Source organism: Colletes gigas, unplaced genomic scaffold (genome assembly GCF_013123115.1).
Source record: "Colletes gigas isolate AHSC1104 unplaced genomic scaffold, ASM1312311v1 Colletes_gigas_Sc00012, whole genome shotgun sequence".
NCBI lineage: Eukaryota > Metazoa > Arthropoda > Insecta > Hymenoptera > Colletidae > Colletes > Colletes gigas.
In genome coordinates, this window is record NW_025106641.1 from 333,388 (window position 1) to 357,728 (window position 24,341).

A 24,341-nucleotide genomic window follows, 5' to 3' on the forward strand; every position below is an offset into this window, starting at 1 on the left:
AGTCAATTTATAATTACAAAAAATATATATTACAATGCAGTCTTAAAAATTAGTTTTTTCTTTACATATTTGTAGATTCGTTGTCTCCGCAGGTACTTATTAGAAAATTAAATTACCCTGCAATGCTACACCCACGCATAATCTCGTCGATAATTATATTATTATCAGATAGATATTGAATAACACAAACAGCTTTCTACATACTTTACAATCTATTGACAAACAGAGCATAAACGCACTTGATGAGAATTGCGAATAAATCGACGAAATGAGTGGAGAATGCATTGCTCCACTATAGTGCTTTAGTGGTAATGAACAAATTAATAATCAAGGAATTGGTTTGTAGGAGCATTGTTTATCATTAGTGCAGATTGTGCATACACTATTTTCTATCAAGTTCCAGGTTCGGAACTTGCGAATAAAAAAAATTACAAAAATTATCCTTAGTATTTTAATTGAGTTTCTTCGTTCCAGTAAAATACTAATTCTGAGTAAAAAAAGTAAAAAAATAGTTCGGTCCAGTCGGGGAATTTCCTTATATTACATCATTCGAAAAGTGTTTTGATAGCAAAGTTTGAAATGACTGGACCGAAAGCGTACTGCAGTTACTTGAATCATCACGATTTACATCGTGGTCGTTCGACCTCACATGTTTGCGCAAACAATTTGCATACACTTTCAGTGAATGAAGTACCGTAACATATTTTCGATTGCGTAATGCAACGAAATACATAAGGTAATTGCACCAGTAGTTAACATAAAAATTAGCATTATTAGCGTCGTTGCTTCTAAAGTAATATCGTTCGAGGATAATTCCTGGTTGGTACTTGACTCTGTCAAGGAAAAGTATCAAAGCTTGTTTCTACTACCAGTGCTTTTACCTTAGCTCGACTTCACGTCACGCAATAATTATATATTTTTACGTAAGAGTTTTTTATACCGTAGTTCCAGAACGCCAAGAACGGGAAATACTCCGTTAGATAAACAGCCAATCGCATTTGTCCATTGAAGTAGGCCCTGAAGAACCACGACCACCAAGACGTGGTCGGTAGCAAGTATTTGTGGGTCATCAGTTGAACATTGAACATGAATCTGCTGTACGGCGACATCTTCGACGTATCTGGAAGCATTAATTTTGCTCAGAATCGTGTAAAAACTTCAATTTTGATATCTTTGCAGCGCGACGCTTACCTATTTTTAACGAATGATTGTTATTGGTGGCACTCGTCGATGCCAATGTGAAGGTGAACGCCATGAAGGCGTCCGGATCTATGTAAGGATTCATCGGCCAGAGAGCTTCTATCAACGTGTGAGACATTTTATCGAAGTCTTTGTTGGTATTGGCAAGCGATGGAAGGAAAACTTTGTCGAGAAGCCGTCTGCAAAGAGCTCGCGTCTCTTGGACGTTTCCGGTGCAGATGTTGTATCTGAATAAAATACAATTAATCCTTGCATCAAAACCAACGTTTTCAGAAAAGTATTAAAACGACCACTGATTGTTCTAAAGGAAAAAGTTGAAACTGGCAACTGCATCCGTAGATAATCGTTTTAAAAAACGTGTAGTATAACTAGGATTAAGGAAATGTGTTAACAGGACATATCGTAGAATGCAAGGAAGAAATGTATTGATTCGTGTCGCAACGTAGAACGAAATTAACTTTAAGGGAAACGAACTTGTCTTCCATTCCCAGCATGCTGCCGACCACGCGCCAGAAATGAATCAGCCCCTCGAGTTCGTCGAAAGTGTTATTCACCCCGAGATAGTCGCCGCCGAGAAGGGTGAATCCTATGAATCCGAACTGCGTCAACGCCATGTCCAGTTGCGATATTCTGTTAAGACCAGCTTCCGAGCTTCTCTGAAACGCTACGCAATGCTTTTTCCTAACGATTTTCAGGGACTCCATGAACCTGCAACAACAGAAAATCTTTGTTAAGACCGAAGACAAGATTGACGATAAATCTGTTTACAAAAGTTTTGTTTGTAACAAAAGATCAAGGCCTCTAAACGATGAATTAACACCAAAACGATTTAACAATATTCTTTGATTTATCATTACCAGACTTAAACAAAATATTTTATAAAATAATATTATTTTGGTAACCATGAATAATCTCTACGGAATTAGTATAGGTTTAGAACGGTAGAGTAATACTAGGAAATGAGTCGTTTAAAGTGCCGTAAATCCAGCGACAAGAAGTGATCGGCAGGTCTTCAAAATGCTGTTTCTATTAATAGTAAAAAGCAATGAGAATAGAATCTATTTAAAGGAGGCGCTATTCTCAACGTATATCACGTTTCCGAGTAAGAAATCGGCTTAAGTATAGGCCGTACGCTGGGATGTTTTACTATTTATGTCTGCGTAGAATTTATGACGTGTTTTACCAGATTACCAAGCAACGTACACGGAAGAAAACAAGGATGGTAGCTAACCAGTGTGTACAATAACAATGATTCGCGTGAAAAACTTGATGCTTACTCTTTCTGCACACCGGGTCTTTTCTCGTACCAAACCCAAGTGTGAAGAATGGTGGACACGTATCTGCGAAACGCGGCGCACGTAGTACCGCTTTGTCTCGTGAAGATTAAAACATCTCTGACCGAGGGTATGGCGAACAAACATAACAGCCCGCTCAGTTTCGCGATCATCATGGTGAAAATATTATTGCTAAACATCCGCTGACCGAGGTGAAACTTTTCCTCGTCGAAGAAAGACGGCAATTCCGGACGGAGCCACTTGAAATCCATAAAAGTGTTTCCTCCTTCCTTGAGGAGTGTCTGGAACCTTGCATCCACGATACCTAAAATAAAAAACGCAAGGCGTCATAAACTGTACAAGACGAGGACGACGCGCTGGGACCCTGAAATTAAATTTAAAAAAAGAATATTTAGGGGTCGTTTCAAAGTCAATTTGAAGCGGAACCCTTATGCTTGACATCAGCAGCCAACCCAAATTGATCCCTAGTCATTTAGTCAATATCATCAAGTTTTTAGAGTCAGCATTTATTTTAATTCAAAGTCCTAACTCGTTCAGTATCCGGCAGTATCGGAGACTGTACGCTGATGCTACCTAGCGGTTTTTATTCCTACTTCGTGAATTCCTAACGGGTGGTGAAATTGTCAACACCTGGCGAATATGCAAGCCACCTACTTAAATCGCTTTCTATTTAAAAAATTGTCATTTTCGAGGAAATAATAGCACGTCGAAGGTAAATCTTGATTAATTATGGACACGTGAAAATAATAAACTACTCTGGTTCTTGGATAAACGCGCGATATTTCCTCTTGCCGAAAGAAAATTATACGGAGAAACACGTGTCAGAATGTTTGCATTCGCTTTGCCCCAAACGACATTCGAATCGCTTAAATTGAACGGGAGCCGCGTTCGCTAACGGAAACAATGCACACTGGCGAAAAATACGGACGTGTTTGGAATCGTGGGACAAGGTACGTAGATACACGAGACCTCGACCTCGAGCTCGAGTGGTTCGATACAGACGATTTCGGATCCATGGGATTCGACATAGACTTCCGATTAAAACGAATAGTTTCTATTTAGCATATTCTACCGATGATTTACGATCGTTAATGTCTTCTTAACTCGCTTCGAACTATTTGCCCTGCTCGTAAATGTGTGTAAGAGATCACCATACGTTTTTTCTGTGTCCGGCGACTATTTGAGCAAGTATAAAACAGAACGTAACAGTTGACTGTTTTGCAAGAAGCTAATCGTACGACTCGTAAATGAAAACTGTTCCCGCTGTCGGCGCTATACCTCGAATATCGTAAAAGTTTGTAAAAATGCTTTGTTTGGATATTGGGTATTTCTATGGTTAAAGAAATTGCGTTTGTTTCGCGACAGACTGTGCATAAAAAGTTATGAATGATATCATTGGACGTCTCACGTAATGATCTACAACGGTCGTTACGAACCGGGGGAATTTGTAAAACAAGCCCGTACAAGCGACACGCACGGCGCGGCGTGTGGGTGATCTTACGATTTGATACGACGAAATTCGTTTGGTATTCAGAGCCATCGAAAGTGGATACATCTGTGCAATGGACGCGACGGGAATAAACATACGACTGGATGCTCATAACGAGACACGATACGTCCAACGGTGTTAGATGCACCGCAGACACGACGGAAATAGATTGAGGCTGATTTCATGGAACGATCATTCGCAATGTAGCTACGAAAGTGACGAAGACCTCCAAGGATTCGTCCTTCGTCGAGAGAAATAGTTTCAATTAATTGTCGTTGCAAAGTTTCTGGTCGAAATTCGACGAAAGGCAACGGCCATTAATTTTCTACACACGCGTGCTGGAAAGTTAGATCATCCAGATTATGTCACCGACGTTCTTGCGTAAAAAATTAAAGCTGCTTTCACCCAGCTACATACGTTCCTATCGCTCTGTTCGTTTCATCCGATAGAATGTTCGATCGACGATAACAACCTGCAACAGAATTATCAATGATTCAGAATCTGTGTGTTTGCGATACACCTGTAACTCCTACTAATTCTATATGTATAAGGTCTATAATAATATAATACAGCCGCACATGGTGGTGCAACCAAAGTTAGAACCACAAGGAAAGTAAGTCGAGGCCGTGTGTTTCCATTCGCACTTTCATCGGGCGTTGCACGTTTAGAACCTATCTGCGATTCGCTGAGAAACGCGAAACGAGACGTTAAGTGACGCACGATGATAACCAACTGTACCAACGATGTTAACGCTTCAGATCCATTGTTCTGTTTAATCCGATTCCACTGTTAAAATCTGCTATTTTCACTCGAAAACAGAGACAGAACAAATATGGATTTACATTGTATATTGAGAATTTTACTGTACCGAATATGTATAATACAATATGTGTATCGTAAGAGGAATTTCTAGGCGTCGCTAAACCTTTTTGTAAACTTGTTTAACAACCTTGGAAGGAGCACCGAAGCGTTACGAAATTTTCACTTTTTTATCTGCACGGACACACACACACCTATAGCACGGTGAATAGGTTCCTAGGAAATGTCGTGTTGTGTGAAACCGTGTTGCAGGAGGGTTACCTGTACTATAGAATATATGTATAAGGTGTTCCTCGCAACCTGGTCGAACCATAGTGTTAAAAAAAATAGTCAAATTATTGTTTAAAACAATTTCCATCGAATCGAAGAAATCTAGTGTAAAAATGTTGTAATCGTACGACTGGACACGCTAAGTGGAGAAACTTGTTTATAAAGTGGATATTCGAGTTCACCGTATTTCACTCGGTAATTTCTTGGAACAGTGTCAACGATTTCAAGGATATAAAAATTCTTCTGAATTTTAAGCGAAAGGTCGCTTGAAATATTAACACTTTTATATAAAAAAAAGTGAGAAAGGATTTTGAACAAAATTATTTTTCATATTATTTATCTAATGATTTAAAGTAGATTTTTAGTTATTTACATAAAATGACGAACGGTCGTTATTACACATCCGTGAGAATCGGTCAAATGAGAATTAAAATGTTACATAAAGAATATGATAAAACAGTCGCGAGATAGCGAATATATATTTAGCATGACTTCATAAATCGTACCAGTATGAAACCCGTGTAATAATACGAATTAAAATGCATGACTTTTAGAAGAATCTCGGTTTAATCCCAATAACAATTGCAATATGTAAAATATTCTACAGTGAACCCATTTATATAAAAACGTAAATACGTAAAATAAGATTGCATTGTTAAATTTTTACATACTATTTGTTAAAATAGTATTTTATTTGAAGGTTAGCCCTGTTCAGCACTGTCGAAAGCGTCTAATAATTTAGCAAACGCATATTTATTTCTACGTTTATCGTGGAACGCATAGGTCTGTTTGTCAAGCAACAAAGTAGCGAGGGTAATCTGGGTCCGTTGAGGGGAAAAAAGTGCTTACTGGAGCATTAAACTTTGTAAAATGGACACTGACCTGCCAGATCCGCGTCCTCCTCTTCGTGGCTTTTAAACCGTTCGGTTCTCCTCATTTTTCCACAGAAAATCCTCAGGTTAGTTTCTACTACGAACAAATAACTGCCATCGAGTGCACTGCACCATGAACTGCCGAGGCTTCACTGTGAAAGCTACGTTGCTGGAAGGAATCGCTAAGCCCGTCAGACATCGGCACGATCAATACAAAAACTACTAGATTATCGCTGCACGAACGGAATTTGCCATGAGTAAAATGTCTCTGATCACGTTATCCCCAACTGATGGTGGTGCACAGCACAAGGGAAGGAAAGAAACTGGTTTCTATCGCACATCTTCGGAGAAAGGTAACGTCTCCTACCTTTCGCTTTACTCCTTCCTCCTTCCGATTCTTAACGTTGGCGTCCTTAATCTGTTAGACCTTGACATCGATTTGCACCAGACATAGAAACACTCAGAATTAGATCTCGAGAGCATCGCGTTTCAACAAGTCGTAACGTTCGAGATTTTCTTCCCGCCATTTGCGTACGTTTCCGTGCCTTGGATTTTATTTCCCGCCATTTATCTACATTTCTATGCCTTTGATTATTTTTCCCGCCATTTGCGTACATTTCTGTGCCTTGGATTTTATTTCCCGCCATTTCTGTACGTTTCTATGCCTTGGCTTATTTTTCCCGCCATTTCTGTACGTTTATATGCCTTGGATTATTTTTCCCGCCATTTTTGTACATTTCTGTGCCTCGGATTTTATTTCCCGCCATTTCTGTACGTTTTTGTGGCTTGGATTTTATTTCCCGCCATTTATCTACATTTCTATGCCTTGGATTATTTTTCCCGCCATTTGCGTACATTTCTGTGCCTTGGATTTTATTTCCCGCCATTTCTGTACGTGTCTGTGCCTTGTATTTTCTTTCCCGCCATTTCTGTACGTTTCTATCCCTTGGATTTTATTTCCCGCCATTTCTGTATATTTCTATGCCTTGGATGTCTTTTCCCGCCATTTCTGTACGTTTCTGTGGCTTCGATTATTTTTCCCGCCATTTCTGTACGTTTCTGTGCCTTGGATTTTATTTCCCACCATTTCTGTACGTTTCTGTGCCTTGTATTTTCTTTCCCGCCATTTCTGTACGTTTCTATGCCTTGTATTGATTATCCCGCCATTTCTGTACATTTCTGTGCCTTGGATGTTCTTTCCCGCCATTTCTGTACGTTTCTGTGCCTTGTATTTTCTTTCCCGCCATTTCTGTACGTTTCTGTGCCTTGGATATTTTTTCCCGCCATTTGTGTACGTTCCGTGCCTTGGATTTTCAACTTTTCACTTGGATTATGCTAAATAATTTGTTCACTGTCTCTACAATACCGCACAGTTCGAGTTGCGTTTCACAAGAAGCTACTAAAGAGTCGTTTAAAAGGTTACACATATCGTGCAAACAAGTACTGCAACGCACTCTAGGTGCAAATGCCGTTGGCACATACACATAAAGTAGCTTTCGATCATTACAGTCCACGGGGAAAATGCTTGTCGCCGTGTGAACTCGATTTCTCTTCGTGCTCGTAGACGACTTTCCTGTACCAAGTTTTCTACGTAAACATCGAAATGCAATCTAATGTGGATTTTCCTTCATTAAAGACTTTAAAACAGAATTAACAACGATAGAAGGACGCCCAGTGATGGGCTTATCTTTCGAGACAAAATTAGCACGTTTGAATTTAGAAAAGCATCTTTCACAGGTTAGGAATCACACGATCAACTCACAGAAGCACCCACTTTTGATTCTAAATAACAATTAGCAGTAGATCGTTGTCTCGCGACACAGAAAGTTTTGATCTATCGTCTACTGTTTTAAACGAAACGGTACTGATACAGATGTCTATTCAGAAGCCATCAAACGTTTATACGCACCCACTGTGTATTTACCGATAGAGCGAAAAAGCCCCATCGATCGGCGGAAATATTAGCCAAAATTTAGCCCGTAAACACCATGATTGCCAACAGAGTGCAGCATCTCCATCGTTTTGTCGGTGCAAGGGGAAGCATGTGGTGCTTTTTGTCGCGTTTCGTACGAGCGGAAAGGGAAAGTTTTTTGCTTGTACTCTTGCTTTCCGCGTTAAGGTCGTACGGATATCCTCGTCGTCGTGATGTCGATGCTCTGAGTGAAAGTAGCTACTAAATTTGCAACACCCACCGGCTGTGTTGGTTTGCTGTACACGTGTTGCATGTGCTTTTAATCGAACGGGAGTATCTAAATGCATTTCCTAATGCGTAAAGTTGCAATATTGGTCAACATCATCGATACACGTACCTTATAAAACAATTATTCGATAAGCTTTTTATTAACACGTTGACTGCCACGATGGTTGCAACTACTCCATTGAACTATCGATTATTTCCATTTGTTATGCTATAATTTGAAAAAATGTATAGCAGTGAACGTGTTAAACGAGTTACTTACGCGAGTTACGAGAGTAGCTTAAATATAGACGGAAATTTTCTTTAATTTACTTTATTCCTAAAGATAGATACAAAAATTGAATGTCTAAAGCTTAGGCAACTTAAAAATATCAGATTTATAAAAATTGTTGAGCTGTCTCAAGTTATTTTTGCACGAAATTTATACCTGACTTGTTGTTAACACGTAAAAACGTATTGTTTTTAATTGTATGGAACAGTTCGAGACTTAATTTTGTGTAGTAATTATTTTCTATTCCTATTACATACTTGAGTGATTTCAAAATCAAACTTGTGATTAAATTGATCTCTTATGCTTTACGAGTGCAGTGTTGTGTATCTGGTTTAAACATATTCGTTTTTTGTTCGTACATTCTTCTCTTTGGTTTGTCCAATTTACGATTTACTTAACTTTGTATCGTTTATTTCGTACGTAACGTTGCTGTGTTCTTTAACTTTGTTTATGTTCATTGATAGGTTTTTTCGATTGAAAGTTCTTTGGATTTCACGTGAAAGAGATTGCAATTAAAAAATAGTAATTTAACTGATATTATTGTATACCGTGTGCGTAAAAATGTACGTGTTTCTCTCGTTTGAAATAAAAATTTTCATGAAAAATACAATTATTATTTGATTCAAAGAGAAAAAAGGAAAAATGTTTGTACTGGTGAAAGAAGACGCCAGTTCGCGTAAGGCGACTCTGCGTAGATGTACTTGCTTATCCTGTACAATTCTAGAAAAATAAAGAACATCAGGCAAGCTTTGGAAAAACCATGTATTATAGAATAATAATAGATTACATTGTTCGTGGTAATAATGATATAATAAACCAGAATATACCTGACAATAATAATAAGAATCTAAAATAACGCGAATACTGAATACATATTATTAACAATAATGAGAGAGGAGGGACTTTGGGGATGTGTTGGCAAAGGAAGGGGCCAAGCCGCTCAGAACTGCGTTTCAAATAAAAGAAAATCAAAGGGAAAAAACTATTCGATAAAATTAATAAGATCTCTGAATCGATAACCTAACATGTTCGACGTCTTTTGTCACTTGAGCATTTAAAAATAATTGACTAAATAGCCCGAGAGGCGAAACGATTTCTGTCGCGTACACAAATCCGCTCCTCCTCTTCAAAAATACATACTATATTGTACGGAAAAAAAGATATCGTCTTTCGAATCGATAGAACAACAATAGAGGGGAGGGGAGGGAGGAAGAAAAAAAAAAAAGTACGAAGAATGACAATCGGCTGCATGTATTAAGACTTACTGCTAAAGTAATTACTGTAAATTGCTAACAAGCAACTTACTATTGTTTTTTAAAAAAAGCAACGCGTTCAAGGCGCTGATTCATATAAAATGTAACACCTTTTGAAAACTAATAAAATAGAGAATTTTCTTCGTATCCTCCAATCAAGCACGAAGCCCGTAATGCTTCGCTACGTGCTGCCTTGTATGTATTAAAAAAAAAGAAACATGAGAAACTCCTATGTACGTGTATGTAATACGTATGTATATACGTGTGGCGTATCCGCCCGCAAAACGCGAAAACGTTTCATTGCCATAAAGTTGTTCGTAGGTATGCGATAAGTTTTACGAGACGAACGACCGTGTCTTTCTTTCCTTTTCTTTCCACGCAGCGCTGATGAGCAAAAGAGCAAAGGAGTTAAAAAAGAAAGGGTGGGGTGGGGCGGGGTCGAATACATTTTCTTTTTTCACCCGAGAGCCAGCTCGTTTTGGGAATTGTTCGTTACTTTCCAGGACATCTGGAAACGATTTGATCGCACTTTGGTCTTGCGGATTGGTCCTTTCCCACCGGCGCCAAGTATCGATAATAACTAATTTATTCACGAGCTGAGATCTTAATCTTACTAACGAAAGCACCTCGAATACACTAAACAAGAAGATAAGAGAGAGAGAGAGAGAGAAAAAAAAAAACAATTACGAGTAACGTCTTAAAAAGTCGGGAGAACAAAAACGGGTATTGAGGTTATACATAATTGGCTCAGTTGCATGGACAGATCACACTGACATTTGTATCGTTTGCTTTTTCTTTTTTTGTTGTTTTTATCGTTTTTCCATTATTTACCGACTGTAAACGATTCACGGGGGTATATTGTTTTTTAAAATATTAAAGCATGCAATTCACGTTGTGAGAACACACGGCACGACACTGGTCTAACAATGCTAAATAAAATCGATAGGACGATGTCGTTTTTTTTTTTTTCGTAGCAGCGATGCTTTGTGTTTCGTTTAGTATGCGAAACGGCACGTCGAATTTACAGAAGCCTCGTGGTTAATTCGATACTACTAACTCACCGCCGTGATATTCGTGCACGGCGCGGAACTAAGCCAAGTTTATTAATTGACCGATACAAATCTCTATTATCCTAAACCAATGACAAAATGGACAATTACTTTTTTTTCTTTTTCGTTTTTGTGAATCGTCGAAAGCCTCTTAGGCAAGCTGAAAAGCCGCGGTGTAACAGCACGCGTGATTCGATGAAAAAAAGCTGGTCAATCGATAAATTGTTCGTGTAACGTTTCTCCATTCATCGTTTTACATGATTTGTGAAGATTTGGCAGCAGCCCTGTGTTTTGTTTGCAACTAACAAACTATGGCATACGTTAGAATGCGGCGTTAGAATCGACAAGTTTACCGAGCGAACAAACTTGCCTTTGTTTTTTCGTTAGCCTTAAAACGCGTACTCCGTGTCCACTTTTATGCACGAGATCTTATACGAGCGTAAAAAATAAAGTAGAAAGAGGGGAGGTGGGGGGAAAATAGAAGAAAAAAAAAAGAAAAGAAATGTTCTCGTAAGGAAGCACCGGCGCATAAACGTGGACTCTCGAGCACGATTCTTAAAAGTTACACTGAAAATCTAATACGTACTATGAACCACGATATAATTCTCTATAATTTGCGCCACTCGGTATAATTCCAATAGGTAATTCCTTTAACTGTTTTGTAGGAAGTAAGTAGGTAAGTACGCGATGACCAGTCGTTGCTTCATCGTGAAACTGTCTCCTTGGGTTAACCTACGGGAACGACTGAATATTTTGCGTCAACTTACTCGTATGTTTCTCGGATTCAAGACATACCGATTGGTTTTTCTTTTTCTGTAAACAGCAGATTCGAAACTGTACCATTCCGGACGTATATCTACACAAATCGAAAACACTGTGTTGTAATTTATTTTCGTGAATCCAGCCTTTAGGAACGTTGATGGTGTCCCGAAGTCTTGTTTGAACGGCATATCATTAGTATGTAGTTAAATGTCAGTTAATTTCACTTTAAGATCGTCGATATGCATTACCGGAAGCAACAATCGTTTGACGGAGCTCGACAAGCATATATGCTTGTAGCTTGTAACCAAGTACAAAGATCATTATCACGGAATACCCGTTGTACTTATTTAGGGTTTGACAATTATTCTGTTGAAAAATCTAATGGTAAGATATCTCGTTACGAGTTTCTCTAAATCGTTCGTCCGTGAACATCCAGAGAAAATACATATTATTATCACTTCCATCAACGGTTAAATTAATGGGTTCTGTTACTTGAATAACTCTCACTATGATCCGTCTTGTCGAAATTATGCGAAGGAAGACGAATGGATTCGTCGGAAAACTAAACGGCGTTAACAAAAGCACGTCCTGATATTTTGGTACAATTATTCTCAGATGTATCGTGGATCGAGATGTATCGAGTCCCCCTCTTAGCGTCTGCATCATCTTGACTTTTTTTTTTATTGGTTAACGTTCTATCTATTTACACTGATGCCCCATTGGTTCGAGCTAGTAATTCTTACTAGCTATGAACTAGGCTATCACGAGAGCACGGAGCTAACTTCGGTAGCTTCTTTGCAGTCTTGAATAGATATTTGAGCTAATTCGTTCATCACCTCTTCGTGAGTAATCGAGTCCGATTTTTTCAATATCGTGTATCCCTGTTGAGGTTCTTCGTTCTCGCCGTTCGTTTTGGCATTAACCTTGGCCTGTCCGTTTGATTTTCGCTTGCCTGATGTTTCTTCGCCAGACATACCAGGATGAATTTTGAAAACACTTTTTATAATGCTGTTTACCGTTGTCTGAGAACGTTTCGGGCTATCGTTCTTTTGATCGGAAACAAATCTGATACGAATCGTTCTGTTATTTTCCGTACTCTCTTTATGCTTGTTCCCTTTCATTGCCATACCCTTCGATTTCGGATACTTTGGTTCGGATGTATTTTGACCGTTCGGAACGTCTGTATGTTTAATTTCTTGTACTTTGTCCGCCGAGAGCGATACATCTTCGGGAGAATTCGGCGAGTCTCGTCCAGCGATCGTTAACGCGGAGCCTAAAGCGTGAGTATCGTTTGGTATTTTGGACGATTCGAGTGCCACGCCCTCGGAATCGTTATTCTTTTTCACTTCTTCATCCAAATCTGTGACTTGCACGTTTTTCGTCTCTTCGACGGAACCTTTATCCGCGAGTACCTTACTATCTATAAACGCGTGATGATTCGCATCTTGTCGATTATTCGTTGGTAATTCTCGTTGTAAAACTTTAACCGGACTCTTCGGTTTTGTGCCGTTGTCGGAATGGTCTTTTTTTTGGCAATTTGTACAGGAAGATTGCTTGGAATGGGTCGGTGAATTTACTTGCCTCTTACTCGCGTTGTTCTTCTGAGCAAAACCCATATGCGGTCTACCTAGTCTTTGAAGATTAATTTGTGACGTGACGCGAAACGACATTGTCGGCTCGCAATAGAGTATCGGGTCTACGCGTTTTGAATGTTTTTGCTTTTGTTGCGGTTGCATCCTGTGTATTGTATTGTCCATTCGTTGTTGGTAAGCGATATGCGGTTGGAAAGGTGTTGCTAAATTTGTATTTATAGTCGGATTGAAGTTCACGTTTGCGGGTGGACCGTAATGAAGATTGAGGTTAGGATGCACGTACGAATCCACGGAGCTATATAGAGTGTCCATTCGTCGCGGTAACACATGGCACTCTCGAACCGTACACGCAGGGCAGTTTTGTTGATGCATACTCTGAACCATGTTTTCTCTACTGCGATCCATGTCGTTGTAACGATCTTGCGTAATTCGAGGACCAATTCCACGAAATACTTGCGGCACTATTTGCGCAGACTGATACATTTGATCGTTTTGGGGAATCACTTGGGTCTGAGATTGATGACCGTAACTTTCGTAAAGTATACCTCTGTTACTCATTACCCTACCATAAGCTAGACTGGTATAATATTGTGGAGGTTGCGACGTGTACTCTTGTTGCTGATGATCTTGATATTGAGGATACTGAGGAACAGGTGGTTTCGCGTCGATCCAAGTTTCTTGTTGAGGAAGGGATTGCTCTGAATCTCGTTTAGCTTGTACCGCATTCCAAACATCCTTTAGCTCACCGGTGATATCTCGATCCTTTAGTATTGTATATTGTCTTGTAAAAATCACTCCTGTGTTCTCAGTTTCCACAAAGTCTAATAAATGTTCTATTAAACAGGAACGCTTCTGTAACAAAATTCAAGCCATACGAATAGTTAGTTTTCGTAAGAAACATGTAAATATTACAATTCCGTATCTAAAATACCTTTGGATCTGTAGCATTTTTGCCATTAATCTGAAGATATTCTGGATTAGTCATTACTGCAAAAACAACAGCATCTGCTTTTGTACGTGGTGGTCGTACCCTCATCCCTCCATAAAGCGGTACAGGAATAGAGGGGTTTACTGGCATTGTAATCTTTTCCCAGGATAAAACATTTACATAACACGGGACTCCACAACCCTAAAATAAAAAAAAAATATTTCATTTTTAACTTTGACTTTGAAAAATATGCTCGTTTTTTTCTCTATAGTTTCTATAACCAGGATCTACCTGTATAAAGTCTTGTATGCACATATGAGGCTGAGGAGGATTTTTAAAGAGACGTGCACCATTGCGCTTCATTCTTGTTGCTCCACCTTCAGTCATTTCGTAACTGAAAATACATTTATTCTGATGTTTTGCATCGCACATTGACGATAAAGTTTCGTACTTGCAAATACAATAATATGTATATGCAGATACACGTTTTACGTACAGTTTGCATTTAAATTGACATACAGAAGTTACACAAAAACAACACTCGATAATAAAAATAGTACTTGGTTATTATTATTTAAAAATCGTTTATTTATTTGAATTTACTTCGTTATATGTTGCGAACGATAAAGCCTTACCTCGAAAATAAATATGAACAGCACGTTTGTAAGTTTCGGTAAAACGGGGAACGAATAATCAGTTACAGAATATCAGTAGTTGTGTAGTAACCATTACAATACGACTGTGAATAGGAGCGATAGAAGGGGAGGCTGAAAATTCGTAACAACAAATGTGGCGGAGTAAATGCGTCAAATCGCATGCTGGCACTTTTTAAACGTACGGGTACGCTTGCGAAATGGAAAGAAGGGAATTTTTTAATCGGGGGCCACCGCGTGTAAATTTCTTTTACAGAAGTTTAGTATAGAAACGGAACAATTTTTACGATCTCCCAGACGCATTAGAGCCCTCTCGCTTCTCGACCATTGTAGATTGTCAATATAACCTCAAAATTCTACGAGTTTACGTACTAAATACACCAACGAGTATAAACGAAGCGATTATTTTCGTAATGTAATACATTGTCGAGACGATATGTAATCCTCTATTACGTAAACTCACCCCGCGGTGCTGTTTCACGCGTAAAAACACTCAAACAAACAGAGACACGACACGATACATTATCGGGCAGCTTCGGTGGAAAAGATCCATCGCTCCTTTTGTTTATTATTTTTCCGGAGTCTGCGCGATTAAATTGACCACGGGCGCTGTATTACCTTACGCGTACAGATCACGAACTAAAATGTCTAAGATGGCTGAAAACGGAAATCATGCTTGATGGAGGTACGTATGCACTAATGTGAAGTGGGCTGAAAATTCCCTAGATAAAATTTCATCATTACGTGGAATATTATTTTTATCAATAAAACTAAAGGGAAATCGTATTTGATTGCAATATGCCAAATCCAATTAGTTATTAATGCAGCATAGATCGTTAAATAAAATTAAATCGAATAAATAGTGATCGATAAGTGTGACGAGGAATAATTGGCGGGATGTTGAGAATTGGCGGGATATGGCTGTGAATGTGCATCGTGGAATTTGCTTTTCGAAAAACACCATTCTAAGAAAACAGTGAAAATGATCATTGTCATTGATCGTTCGGAACAACGTAACAATCGTTAGTCTTATTGTTAATTAATTATATGATTAATAGTGCATCATTATTGTCTCTCCAGACGGTGATCATCGAAGGAGATATTTACATAATTTCAGTAATAAATAGCAATTTATTTATATTTAGTTGGAATCCCTCGATAATATTCTTTTTTTATTTATTACAGTAGAGAAATTAGGAAGTCAATATTGAAGGAATCATCATTAGTCATTGTGGTATGTGCACATTTACGAGTTTTTATTTTTTTTGTTTAATTTACACTTTACCGTGACATTTATAACATGTTATTATTTTCATGGGTTTTGTATCGACGTGATATCTACCAATTGTATCTGTATTTCGAACGTTTTTACCGTAGCACGATAATACGTATCAAACACTGCTTCGAAAAGTAAAAAGTACATATGTACATATGTATATCGTTACACATATTACATTTCCAGTTATATTTATTTTCATATTTTGTGTATTCGTATATCTGTTTGCTTTTGCTGGAAACTCGTGTATTTTCGTTTCGCAATTTAGCAGAGCAAAAATAAAAGTGTTATAAAACGTTTATCTCGTAATGTTAAATAACAACAATCATTCCAGAGTAATTATTCTTTTTGTGCAATAATCGTCCCGTTTAATTTCATCTTTATCGCAGTAAAAAGTTGAAGGTAAGTAACGTACAAATAAACAACGGTCCTCCCTAACCTATTCGACATTTATAGAAACGATTATCTCTCTACGAAAAAGAAGGTTCTTCTACAGTAGAATCTCGATTTCAATTTAATAAGAAAGATAGGAATCTATTAGTTATGGCCCTTACTTTATTTCTCGTAAATCGTCAATTTCTAACCAATGACCAGGTTTTCTTTCTCAAACAGAAGACGAAATACTGGTTCATTACATTATATTATTCGAACGTAATATATTTTCATAGAACAGAAATTCTTGTACACGTATTTTTGGTATGTTTTCAAATCTATTTATAACATTTAGATTAGTTTTCTGAAATAATATAGTGATATTCATCGGTAAATGAGAGTGTTCTATTATCCGTAATGGCATGTCACTCTATTATTTAGTTCGATCAATGGAAGTTCCATTGTTACATTGTCTCGACGCATAAAGAATTTCGTTAAGAAGCTGACGAGCCGAGGTTTCGTAAGCGACCATTAGATTTGCACGCACGCCTCCCTATCATTACATCGCATTAGTTGGAGCAATTAGTGGAATAATAATCAGAAGGCTGTTTCGAATAAGTTATCGTTAGTTTATTCGCCGAAGACGATCCTTTCGATCGTTAGTGGCGCCACTTGTGCACGGTGCACCACCGTGTACGTGGCGTATCGGAAGAACATCGATGGGGCCCCTCTTGAATCCACCGTATCATTATGACGCCTTGCAGGCAACTATCGATCCCGATCGATGATATTAATAGTCGCTAACTACAGTCTTCCACGCCGCTCGCGTTCTACAGCGTGTTTCATGTGCCTGGCCGGAACCGTTTTTTCGTCTTGGTGCATCAATGCCGTCGCTTCACAAGACCACGGAATCGCTGTTCGCGTTTCTCGCTGTTCGTTCACGATAATCGAGCCGTAAATAAATTTGCAGGTAATAAGAAAGAGGGAGGAAAAGTTTCCGAGCTTCCGTAATAAATTACAGGCTTCGCAGGTCGCGTACTGCTGGCAATTACGATCGTAGAAATTTAGACTCGTACGATCGCGACAAGTATTTCGATATTTACAGTTCACAGAGCATCTCTTTATCCTGTCATTAGTCTTTAATTAGTGGTCGAAGATCGTACGAAGCTAATCGTTCGAATATTTCCGATTCGAGTAAGTAATTAAGGTTAGGCTTAAAGGCAGTCGTTTAGCTGCACCTCGCGTTTACGCAATATCGTTTTATCGTACATATAATTAGGTTAGGTTCGAACGTTGACTATCTGTCTAGATTTTTCTCGGTACGGCAAATGGCATGAAACGAAGAATAGAACAAAAAGTGTGAATGTTTCTTCGATCTGTGTAATAAAGTCGTCGATAGTAATCATTAATATTAGTCTGTGGTCAGATGGCAGGACAAGATATATCATGTTTTCGTAATTTTTCAGCGCCAATGTGCATTAACGTTCACGGAGGTGCATTGGGAACAACGGGATCGTGTAACAAGGTGTTTTTCGTACGTGGATGGGGGTGGACAGGGCTGTGTGGACGTTTGGGATTTTGCGCGCCAAAAGTGATAGCTGTAACTTTGGAAAGTGCACATCTTCGCAACTAAGCTTCGGATCGTGAAACGGTAAGCGACTTTTCGATTAATATTTACAGGAGGAATTAGTTCTGATCAAAGCCCTCTTGTTTGGACAAGAGGATACAATTGTTTCTACGAATTAAGCAGCATAATATTTGGGTTGGGTGAAAGATGGAGGTTATCATGGGGGAATCATAATTATTTCGTATAAAAGTGTCTGCGGAGGTTGGCGGAATTTCGAAATTTTTGGTATTTTGTGGAAAAACGTGATCGTCGGTACGAGCGGAATGCAACGGAATCCTCTTTTCTGTTCCTCTTTGTTGCGCAGAAAATTGAAGTCGCGGTGCGCGAGAGAAGCGTTAACAGGCGGGAGACGTGCGAACGTAACGCGAAGTCGCGATAGGGGCAGCGATTCGACGAGACGATCGGTGCCCCGTAAGAAGTCTGTAATGCGAAATAATGGGTATCCACCCACTCGATGAAAATTACACGAGACGTGGTTCTCGATCCACCGTCTCCCCCCTACTTTCTCCATTGGCCCCATCCACCCGTGGGCCACGTACGCACGCTGGAAAATAAAACGAGAACCGATTCGCGGCGCGCGTACGGAACCGCTCGCCGACGTTCGGGGATAATTGTTTAGCAGGCGCGAACACTGTAATTAAAACCGAAGATGATGCAGATAGGATATATCGGGGGCGCGTCTGTCTATCGTGCAAGATGACGCTAACCGGTTACAGGTGGCGGTTCGCGCGTCTGCTCCTCGTTAGAGACGAACGCGTTTCAGATCGGTACCGATAACAACGTTTCGAATAAAGAATAACAACAAAATGTCAAGTATACGAACGATATGTTTATTGGATGAAAAATTCGTCCTCCGATAAATCCTATAGGATTCTCACGCAATAATATACGAATATTTAAGGGTCGTTCCAAGTACTCGAGCACTTATAAAATATTAAATTATTTTAAGAGTGCCAGCCATAGGTGAAACCCCTGGATCGGACCAGGTGCATCGAGCATCGTGCACGGCAGCCCCGCTGGCTCGTCTGGTCGTTTAAACGAGCCATTGGCTGGGACTCCTTATGAAAATTAATTGACATATCGATCGGCGTCGATGCGCGCGCGTTCGTGCAGTCATCGTCGTGGCTTCGTTCCGGTTGCCCGTGTACCCGAACAGAAAAAGAAGGTACGAAAGAGTTTAACAGAAAAATGGAACGTCGTGAATTAATACAATAATGAAATAGCCTCGAGGAACACTTTGCGGCGTCGATATATGTGTAACGCGACCTTTAATCGCCGTATGAAATCAACGGAACGAGCATCGATGCAACGCGACGTTATGTTTCCGTGACACGAGGTAGACCGATTGCCATAAAAGTCGAACCCAACCGTTGTAATTAATTCACACCTACGGACGGTACGCGGCGAATCTTTTTTTCATTCGTATCGATGTCGTGGTCGGAAATTGATATAAAACTTGCATTCGTTCGTTCGGTCGAATTAAATGTATTATTTTACGGAATCGAGCTCATTTTCCGATTCTTTACGATCGTTACGATTATTTTGTCGCGTCGAGCGTGGCGTCCGTTGAGCCTAGTGGGATTCGAGCTTGATAAAAAATGGTGATCTCGCGCGCGCGCGAACTCGCAGCGTCCCACACTCGATCTCGTTCGCATTGTTTATCGCGTTTCGTGCCGCCTCGCCACGGACGAATATGTCGGGCATGCTTGGCCACGATTAGGAAGGATGACACGGATAATATAATAACGAAAAAAAAAAGCCACCCGGGTATAAAAATAAATGGCCGTGGGGGGAGGTGAACGAAGAGAACCCGACGTGCCACACGCAGAGACCACGCGAGACGTGTTTATAGTAATGAGCCTTGTCGTTATTTGTCCAGCGAAAGGGATTTATCGAGATACCTCGTGAGATCTTGTTGCTCGATCTTCTTCTTCTTCTCCTTCGTCGTCGTCGTCTTCTTCTTCTTCCCCACCCCCACCTCCCTCGATGTCTCCTTATTTTCTCTTCGTCGCTTGCTTTCTTTCCACCCGTTCCCGTCTTTCTGTTCGTTTTAACCACGCTGTGAAATTTTACGCGACTCGAAAATTTCGAATTCTTTCATCGAATCGGAAACGGGGCGAATTCGGTTGGCCAAACGATTAAAGAGCCCGGTTCGCGTTTTCTGAATTGCCAGTTCCCCCCGAGAGCGACAAATCATCGGAATCGTCACGCATTAAGAGCGTATTACAGTGATTGGAAAGTGATAACCGTAATAACCACGCTACAGAATACCCGATGTGTGTCGGCCGAAGGAGGCGTCGACCGATCAGAGAATCAGCTTTAAATCGCCGATAATTTCTTTCCCCGTCCTTGTCTGCCAGCTAGAGGGACGTGCCGTGGGTATCGAGTACCAGGTACCGGGTGATCGGCTCGTAAAATTTTCTGACAACCAAATTATCCAAATGCAAACCGCCCGTTCTTGACCTTAACGAACCGTGACTGCATCCCCTCGAACGACACTTGCGAAAACATCTTCTGTAAATTGAAAAATTACAGGCCGAACGATGTTTCATCGAGATAAACAAACACGGCTGTAAGTGACGCGGCTGTGGGCCACAAAATGGAAATATTATAAATCACGAGCTTTAATATCACAATTGAAAGAAATACTGAAATATATTTTCGAGGATTCTAACCTCGAAAAGAATCCAATATGGCGTTCAGTGCAGAGATCACGCCCTCTACATCTTTGCTCGAAACAAGGTTAGGTACGCGAGTTTCGTGCGCAAACGACCAACGATTCGTAAATAAATCGTAAGAAATCCGATTCCTTAGGAGTAGAGAGTCTTTAGAAGAGTTAGGAACTTGGATTCGATCGCGTTGGATGGACGGAATAAAATTCACGTTACTGGATACATCGACCTGTTGCAACTTCCGCGTGGAGCGATACAAATCACCGGAATTGTCGCACATTACGGGCGTATTACAGTGATTCGTTGGGAGATAGCCTTAATAACGAGGCAACAAAGTACATGTGTACAGGGACCGGGGCGGGGAGGCGTCGACCGTGCAGAAAATCATCTTTAAACCGCCGATAATTTCTTCGTTCGTCCTTTCTCTGGCCCGTCGGGGACGTGGGACGACGCAGGGAGACGGAGGAGGAGGTGGAGGAGGAGGAGGAGGAGGATAGAGGTAAAGAAGAAAGAAAGGTGCCGTAAGTATATCGCCAGGCAAGAGGGTCACGAGCCTGGGCTCGTTCTGGGCCCCGGCACGGTGTGATCTTATTATACCGCGAACCGATGATGACCGTGTTTAGGTGTTGGCTTGCCAGATTTAAGAATACACCGGGGCCCCTTCTGCGTCGACGATTATGGTAACGAGGCCTCTTTAGTCACGTTGACGTACACCTTATTCGCGCGCTCGCGCAACACGCTTTTGCACGGGCTTTGCGTATGTGCGCCGTTGTATACCGGTTCCGAGTGGTTCGCTACGAAGCCTCCTTATTGAAACTTTGTGGTTACCACGATGGCGGCTGTTGCCTCGGGAACTGTCAAAAAGCGTTAGACACGGCTAGCGACGCGTTCCACGGAGGCTGTTCGAGCTCGCGAGCTTGCGGAAATTTCGGGGAAAATCACAGAGATCGTTATCCGATAGGAGACTCTCGAAATCCTCCACGACTATGATACGAGAGTCGATCAACAGCTCCAACAACGAGCAACGAATGATATCAAAATATCGACCTTTTTGATCGTGAAAAATTCAGTTTCTACCGGGGATCGAAGGCATCGATTTAGCAAAGGGTGTCGCGTGTCCGTTTGCTCGTCAGGATAAATTAAAAAAATTGATTCGCAAGGGGGCACGCTGGTGGCTTCGCGAAAACGATGGGAGCCTCTGGTAATTATCGGTGCAACCAGAGACAGCCGGAGGAAAATATTCCAAATTAACTTACTTCCCCGTGAAGCGACATTACTCGCGAAAAGCAAATTCGATATCAAAGTCTCTTGGAATTAATTAAACCGTAATTAAGTTTCCTGAATGGAAAATTTTAATAATTTCATGTACAGATGTCGTGGAACTCCACAGCAACCGAATAACCAATATGGCGGCCATTGCTCTCGCTGTGAAAACGTATACGTATATATAAATATGTAATCCCTATAACAAATGAACCTATATCGTTATTCTTGATAAAACAGCGTAGACGGAGGTGTCGTGGGATTTCTCACGAATTGTCCAGGTACCAGTTGCCGTGGGGTTGGCGTCGATCAGGGTTGAGGGAGGTGTTCGACGAAGTTGCAGGTACGCGCAGACGCGTTAATGGCCGCGAGAGTCGAGGCTTCGATGTCATTTCTTGTTTGCGATGTGTTGTTGCTGGTGTGAGATATATCGGTCCTAATGACAGGCCGCGTCGTGCCGCCTGGCCGGGGGAACCCCACACACCGAACCGTCTCTTTCCACTCCGCGTACATACGTCGAATCCTCTTTTTCCCGTGGCGCGCTGCCGCTGCTTTTCGTCGCTTTTCACCGTCACCGCCTTCGTTTGTCTTTCTCGTATCGCTACGGGGTGTCCCGTTTCGATCGATCCACCGGCAGCTTCAAAGAACCCGAGGGGCGGAAGAAGCGCCCTTGGCTGCCATTTTACGAGGATAACGTAAATAGAAAAAAAACAGGATAATTTCGAAAAGACGTAACGAGAACGTCGACGATCGAAGGAATAGCGCATGGGCGTTTATAATTTATTTTTCGAGAGAGAAACGTTGACAAAATCGGTTAGCTTTGCCCCGGAGAGCGGGCAAGAAGGATCACCGCGAAAGATCGTATATCGCGTTCGGGCGAGCAAAGGTGGTGGGTTTCCTCGCGCGGGGCAACAAACCACAACGCCCGGGCTGTTGCCATTTTCCAAGGTGGCTGCTTTATTATCGGCACGGGGCCTTAAATCTCGTAGGCGCTCGTAGGCCGTGCTCGTCGAAGCCTCCTCCGTGGCAGTCGAGTTGTTGCCGGCTATAATACATTATGCCTACCTAAGGCTGTTAGTGGCCACCTCGTGCTGGCGCGTTAAGTTATTAGAGAATCAATTACTCCTCGCTATTGTTTATGACGGCCCAAGGGTCTGACGTGCCTCGTCGGTCCCCTCGCCGTCCCGGGGCCTGCGTGCCCCCTCCCTCCCTCTGTCCCCCTTTTTTCCACCATTCCTCGTTCCCGTTTCTGCCTCTCTCTCTCTCTCTCTCTCTCTCTCTTTCTCTTTCTCTTTCTCCCCTCCCTCCCCCCCATCGTGCCTTCCTTTCTCCGCGGCCGTTCATCGTACTGTCGGCGCTCCTACGGCCGTCTAAACAGGCCTCGTTTGCGGCCCGCGTCGTCCTACGAACGAGTTAACATCGCCAGGATCTGTTCTGCTAACGAACGATCGTCGATCACGCTTCGTTTCCGCGACGATCGTCGTACGCTCGGTCCCTCCAGAACCTGCCATCGGTGACGGGCTACGAACTTGCTCGATCGATTCTGTGTGCCGAAGTGATCGTGGTATTTGCAAATATTTCATGAAATTTTTCGAATCGGTATCGATCGCAAATCATCAGACGCGAGACATAATATAATGGTGAAACATATTTTCCCAAGAATTTTATCACCATTTACAACGGGTTCATTGTCCGTGACCCGTATATAGATCACGAGAGGGATGAATCGCTCCAAAAACTTTGACGATCCATGATAGTCGACTTGCTCGTAGACTTTTTGGAACGAAACACGAGAAATGAAGGGTCGAGATCATAATTTTTCATAAAGTTCGCCGGGTAACTATCGGGAAAAGTGTCTCGCGATCGTGGACAGCGTACGAAGAGGCGGATCGAGGGCTGTTGGAGCGAAAAGACGATGGCCTGCGATGGGTGGTCGATCGTGCATGAATGTTTCATGGCTCCTAACTATCCACGAAACATGATCGATGGCCGGTTAGCACTCCACTCGCCTGGTCCTTACGGCCGGGGCCCTGTCTTCGTGCGTGCGCGTGATTACACAGCCGCCTGTATACGTGTCCCTGCGGTGTGGTTGCACGAGGCGTAGTTCATAAATACGCCGCCATTTGGCAGTAAATCTTGGTAGCCACCGAGAGCGGCCGAAGGTGGTCTCTCTCGTCCTCGTCGTTTCTCCGCGGCGTTCTTCGTTGTTAATTACCGTGTTTTAACACCTAGCCCCCACACCAGTTTCGCCCGTGAGGTCCGCTTCTGCCTCCTCCCTTTTTGCTCTTTCCCCGTCCCTCCGGGATACGCGACCAGGGCCGTCTTCTAGGAGCTTCCACGCGATACACTTTTCCCTTCTCGCAACACATTTACCTCTACTCAAAGAGACTTCAAAAAGCTCGGTGACGCCTGGAAGTCGTTGGCCATTTTGTTCGTCCATCTTGGAAAATACAATTTTTCGAAACATTCAGTCGTTTTTAA

At 41.4% G+C, this 24,341-nt stretch overlaps 2 protein-coding genes across 3 annotated transcripts; both read right to left on the reverse strand.

Annotated features, from left to right (window-relative positions):
• Positions 1–287: 287 nt before the first annotated feature.
• On the reverse strand, positions 288–6,080 carry LOC122398891. Its single transcript, XM_043399157.1, has 5 exons — positions 5,956–6,080; positions 2,478–2,799; positions 1,675–1,908; positions 1,192–1,427; positions 288–1,120 (listed from the first exon to the last, which is right to left on the reverse strand). The coding sequence occupies exons 1-5, from the start codon at positions 6,008–6,010 to the stop codon at positions 894–896; spliced, it is 1,074 nt and encodes a 357-aa protein (XP_043255092.1). The 5' UTR covers positions 6,011–6,080; the 3' UTR covers positions 288–893.
• Positions 6,081–8,571: 2,491 nt separating this feature from the next.
• Positions 8,572–15,194, reverse strand: LOC122399266. Of its 2 annotated transcripts, none has more exons than XM_043399822.1 (4): positions 15,114–15,194; positions 14,289–14,391; positions 14,001–14,198; positions 8,572–13,921 (listed from the first exon to the last, which is right to left on the reverse strand). In XM_043399822.1, exons 2-4 carry the CDS (start codon positions 14,382–14,384, stop codon positions 12,239–12,241), a joined length of 1,977 nt encoding a protein of 658 aa, XP_043255757.1. In that variant the 5' UTR covers positions 14,385–14,391; positions 15,114–15,194; the 3' UTR covers positions 8,572–12,238. The 2 variants fall into 2 exon arrangements, with proteins under 2 accessions (XP_043255757.1, XP_043255758.1); XM_043399823.1 differs by having other exon boundaries at positions 14,633–15,172.
• Positions 15,195–24,341: the final 9,147 nt, after the last annotated feature.

Coding starts and splice junctions, on each gene's coding strand:
- LOC122398891 (XM_043399157.1), bottom strand. CDS start 6,010: ATGAGGAGAACCGAACGGTTTAAAAGCCACGAAGAGGAGGACGCGGAT. Junction 2,800..5,955: donor GGAGGACGCGGATCTGGCAG/GTCAGTGTCCAT, acceptor TTTTTATTTTAG/GTATCGTGGATGCAAGGTTC. Junction 1,428..1,674: donor ATGCTGGGAATGGAAGACAA/GTTCGTTTCCCT, acceptor TATTTTATTCAG/ATACAACATCTGCACCGGAA.
- LOC122399266 (XM_043399822.1), bottom strand. CDS start 14,384: ATGACTGAAGGTGGAGCAACAAGAATGAAGCGCAATGGTGCACGTCTC. Junction 14,199..14,288: donor GCATACAAGACTTTATACAG/GTAGATCCTGGT, acceptor TTTTTATTTTAG/GGTTGTGGAGTCCCGTGTTA. Junction 13,922..14,000: donor AAAATGCTACAGATCCAAAG/GTATTTTAGATA, acceptor ATTTTGTTACAG/AAGCGTTCCTGTTTAATAGA.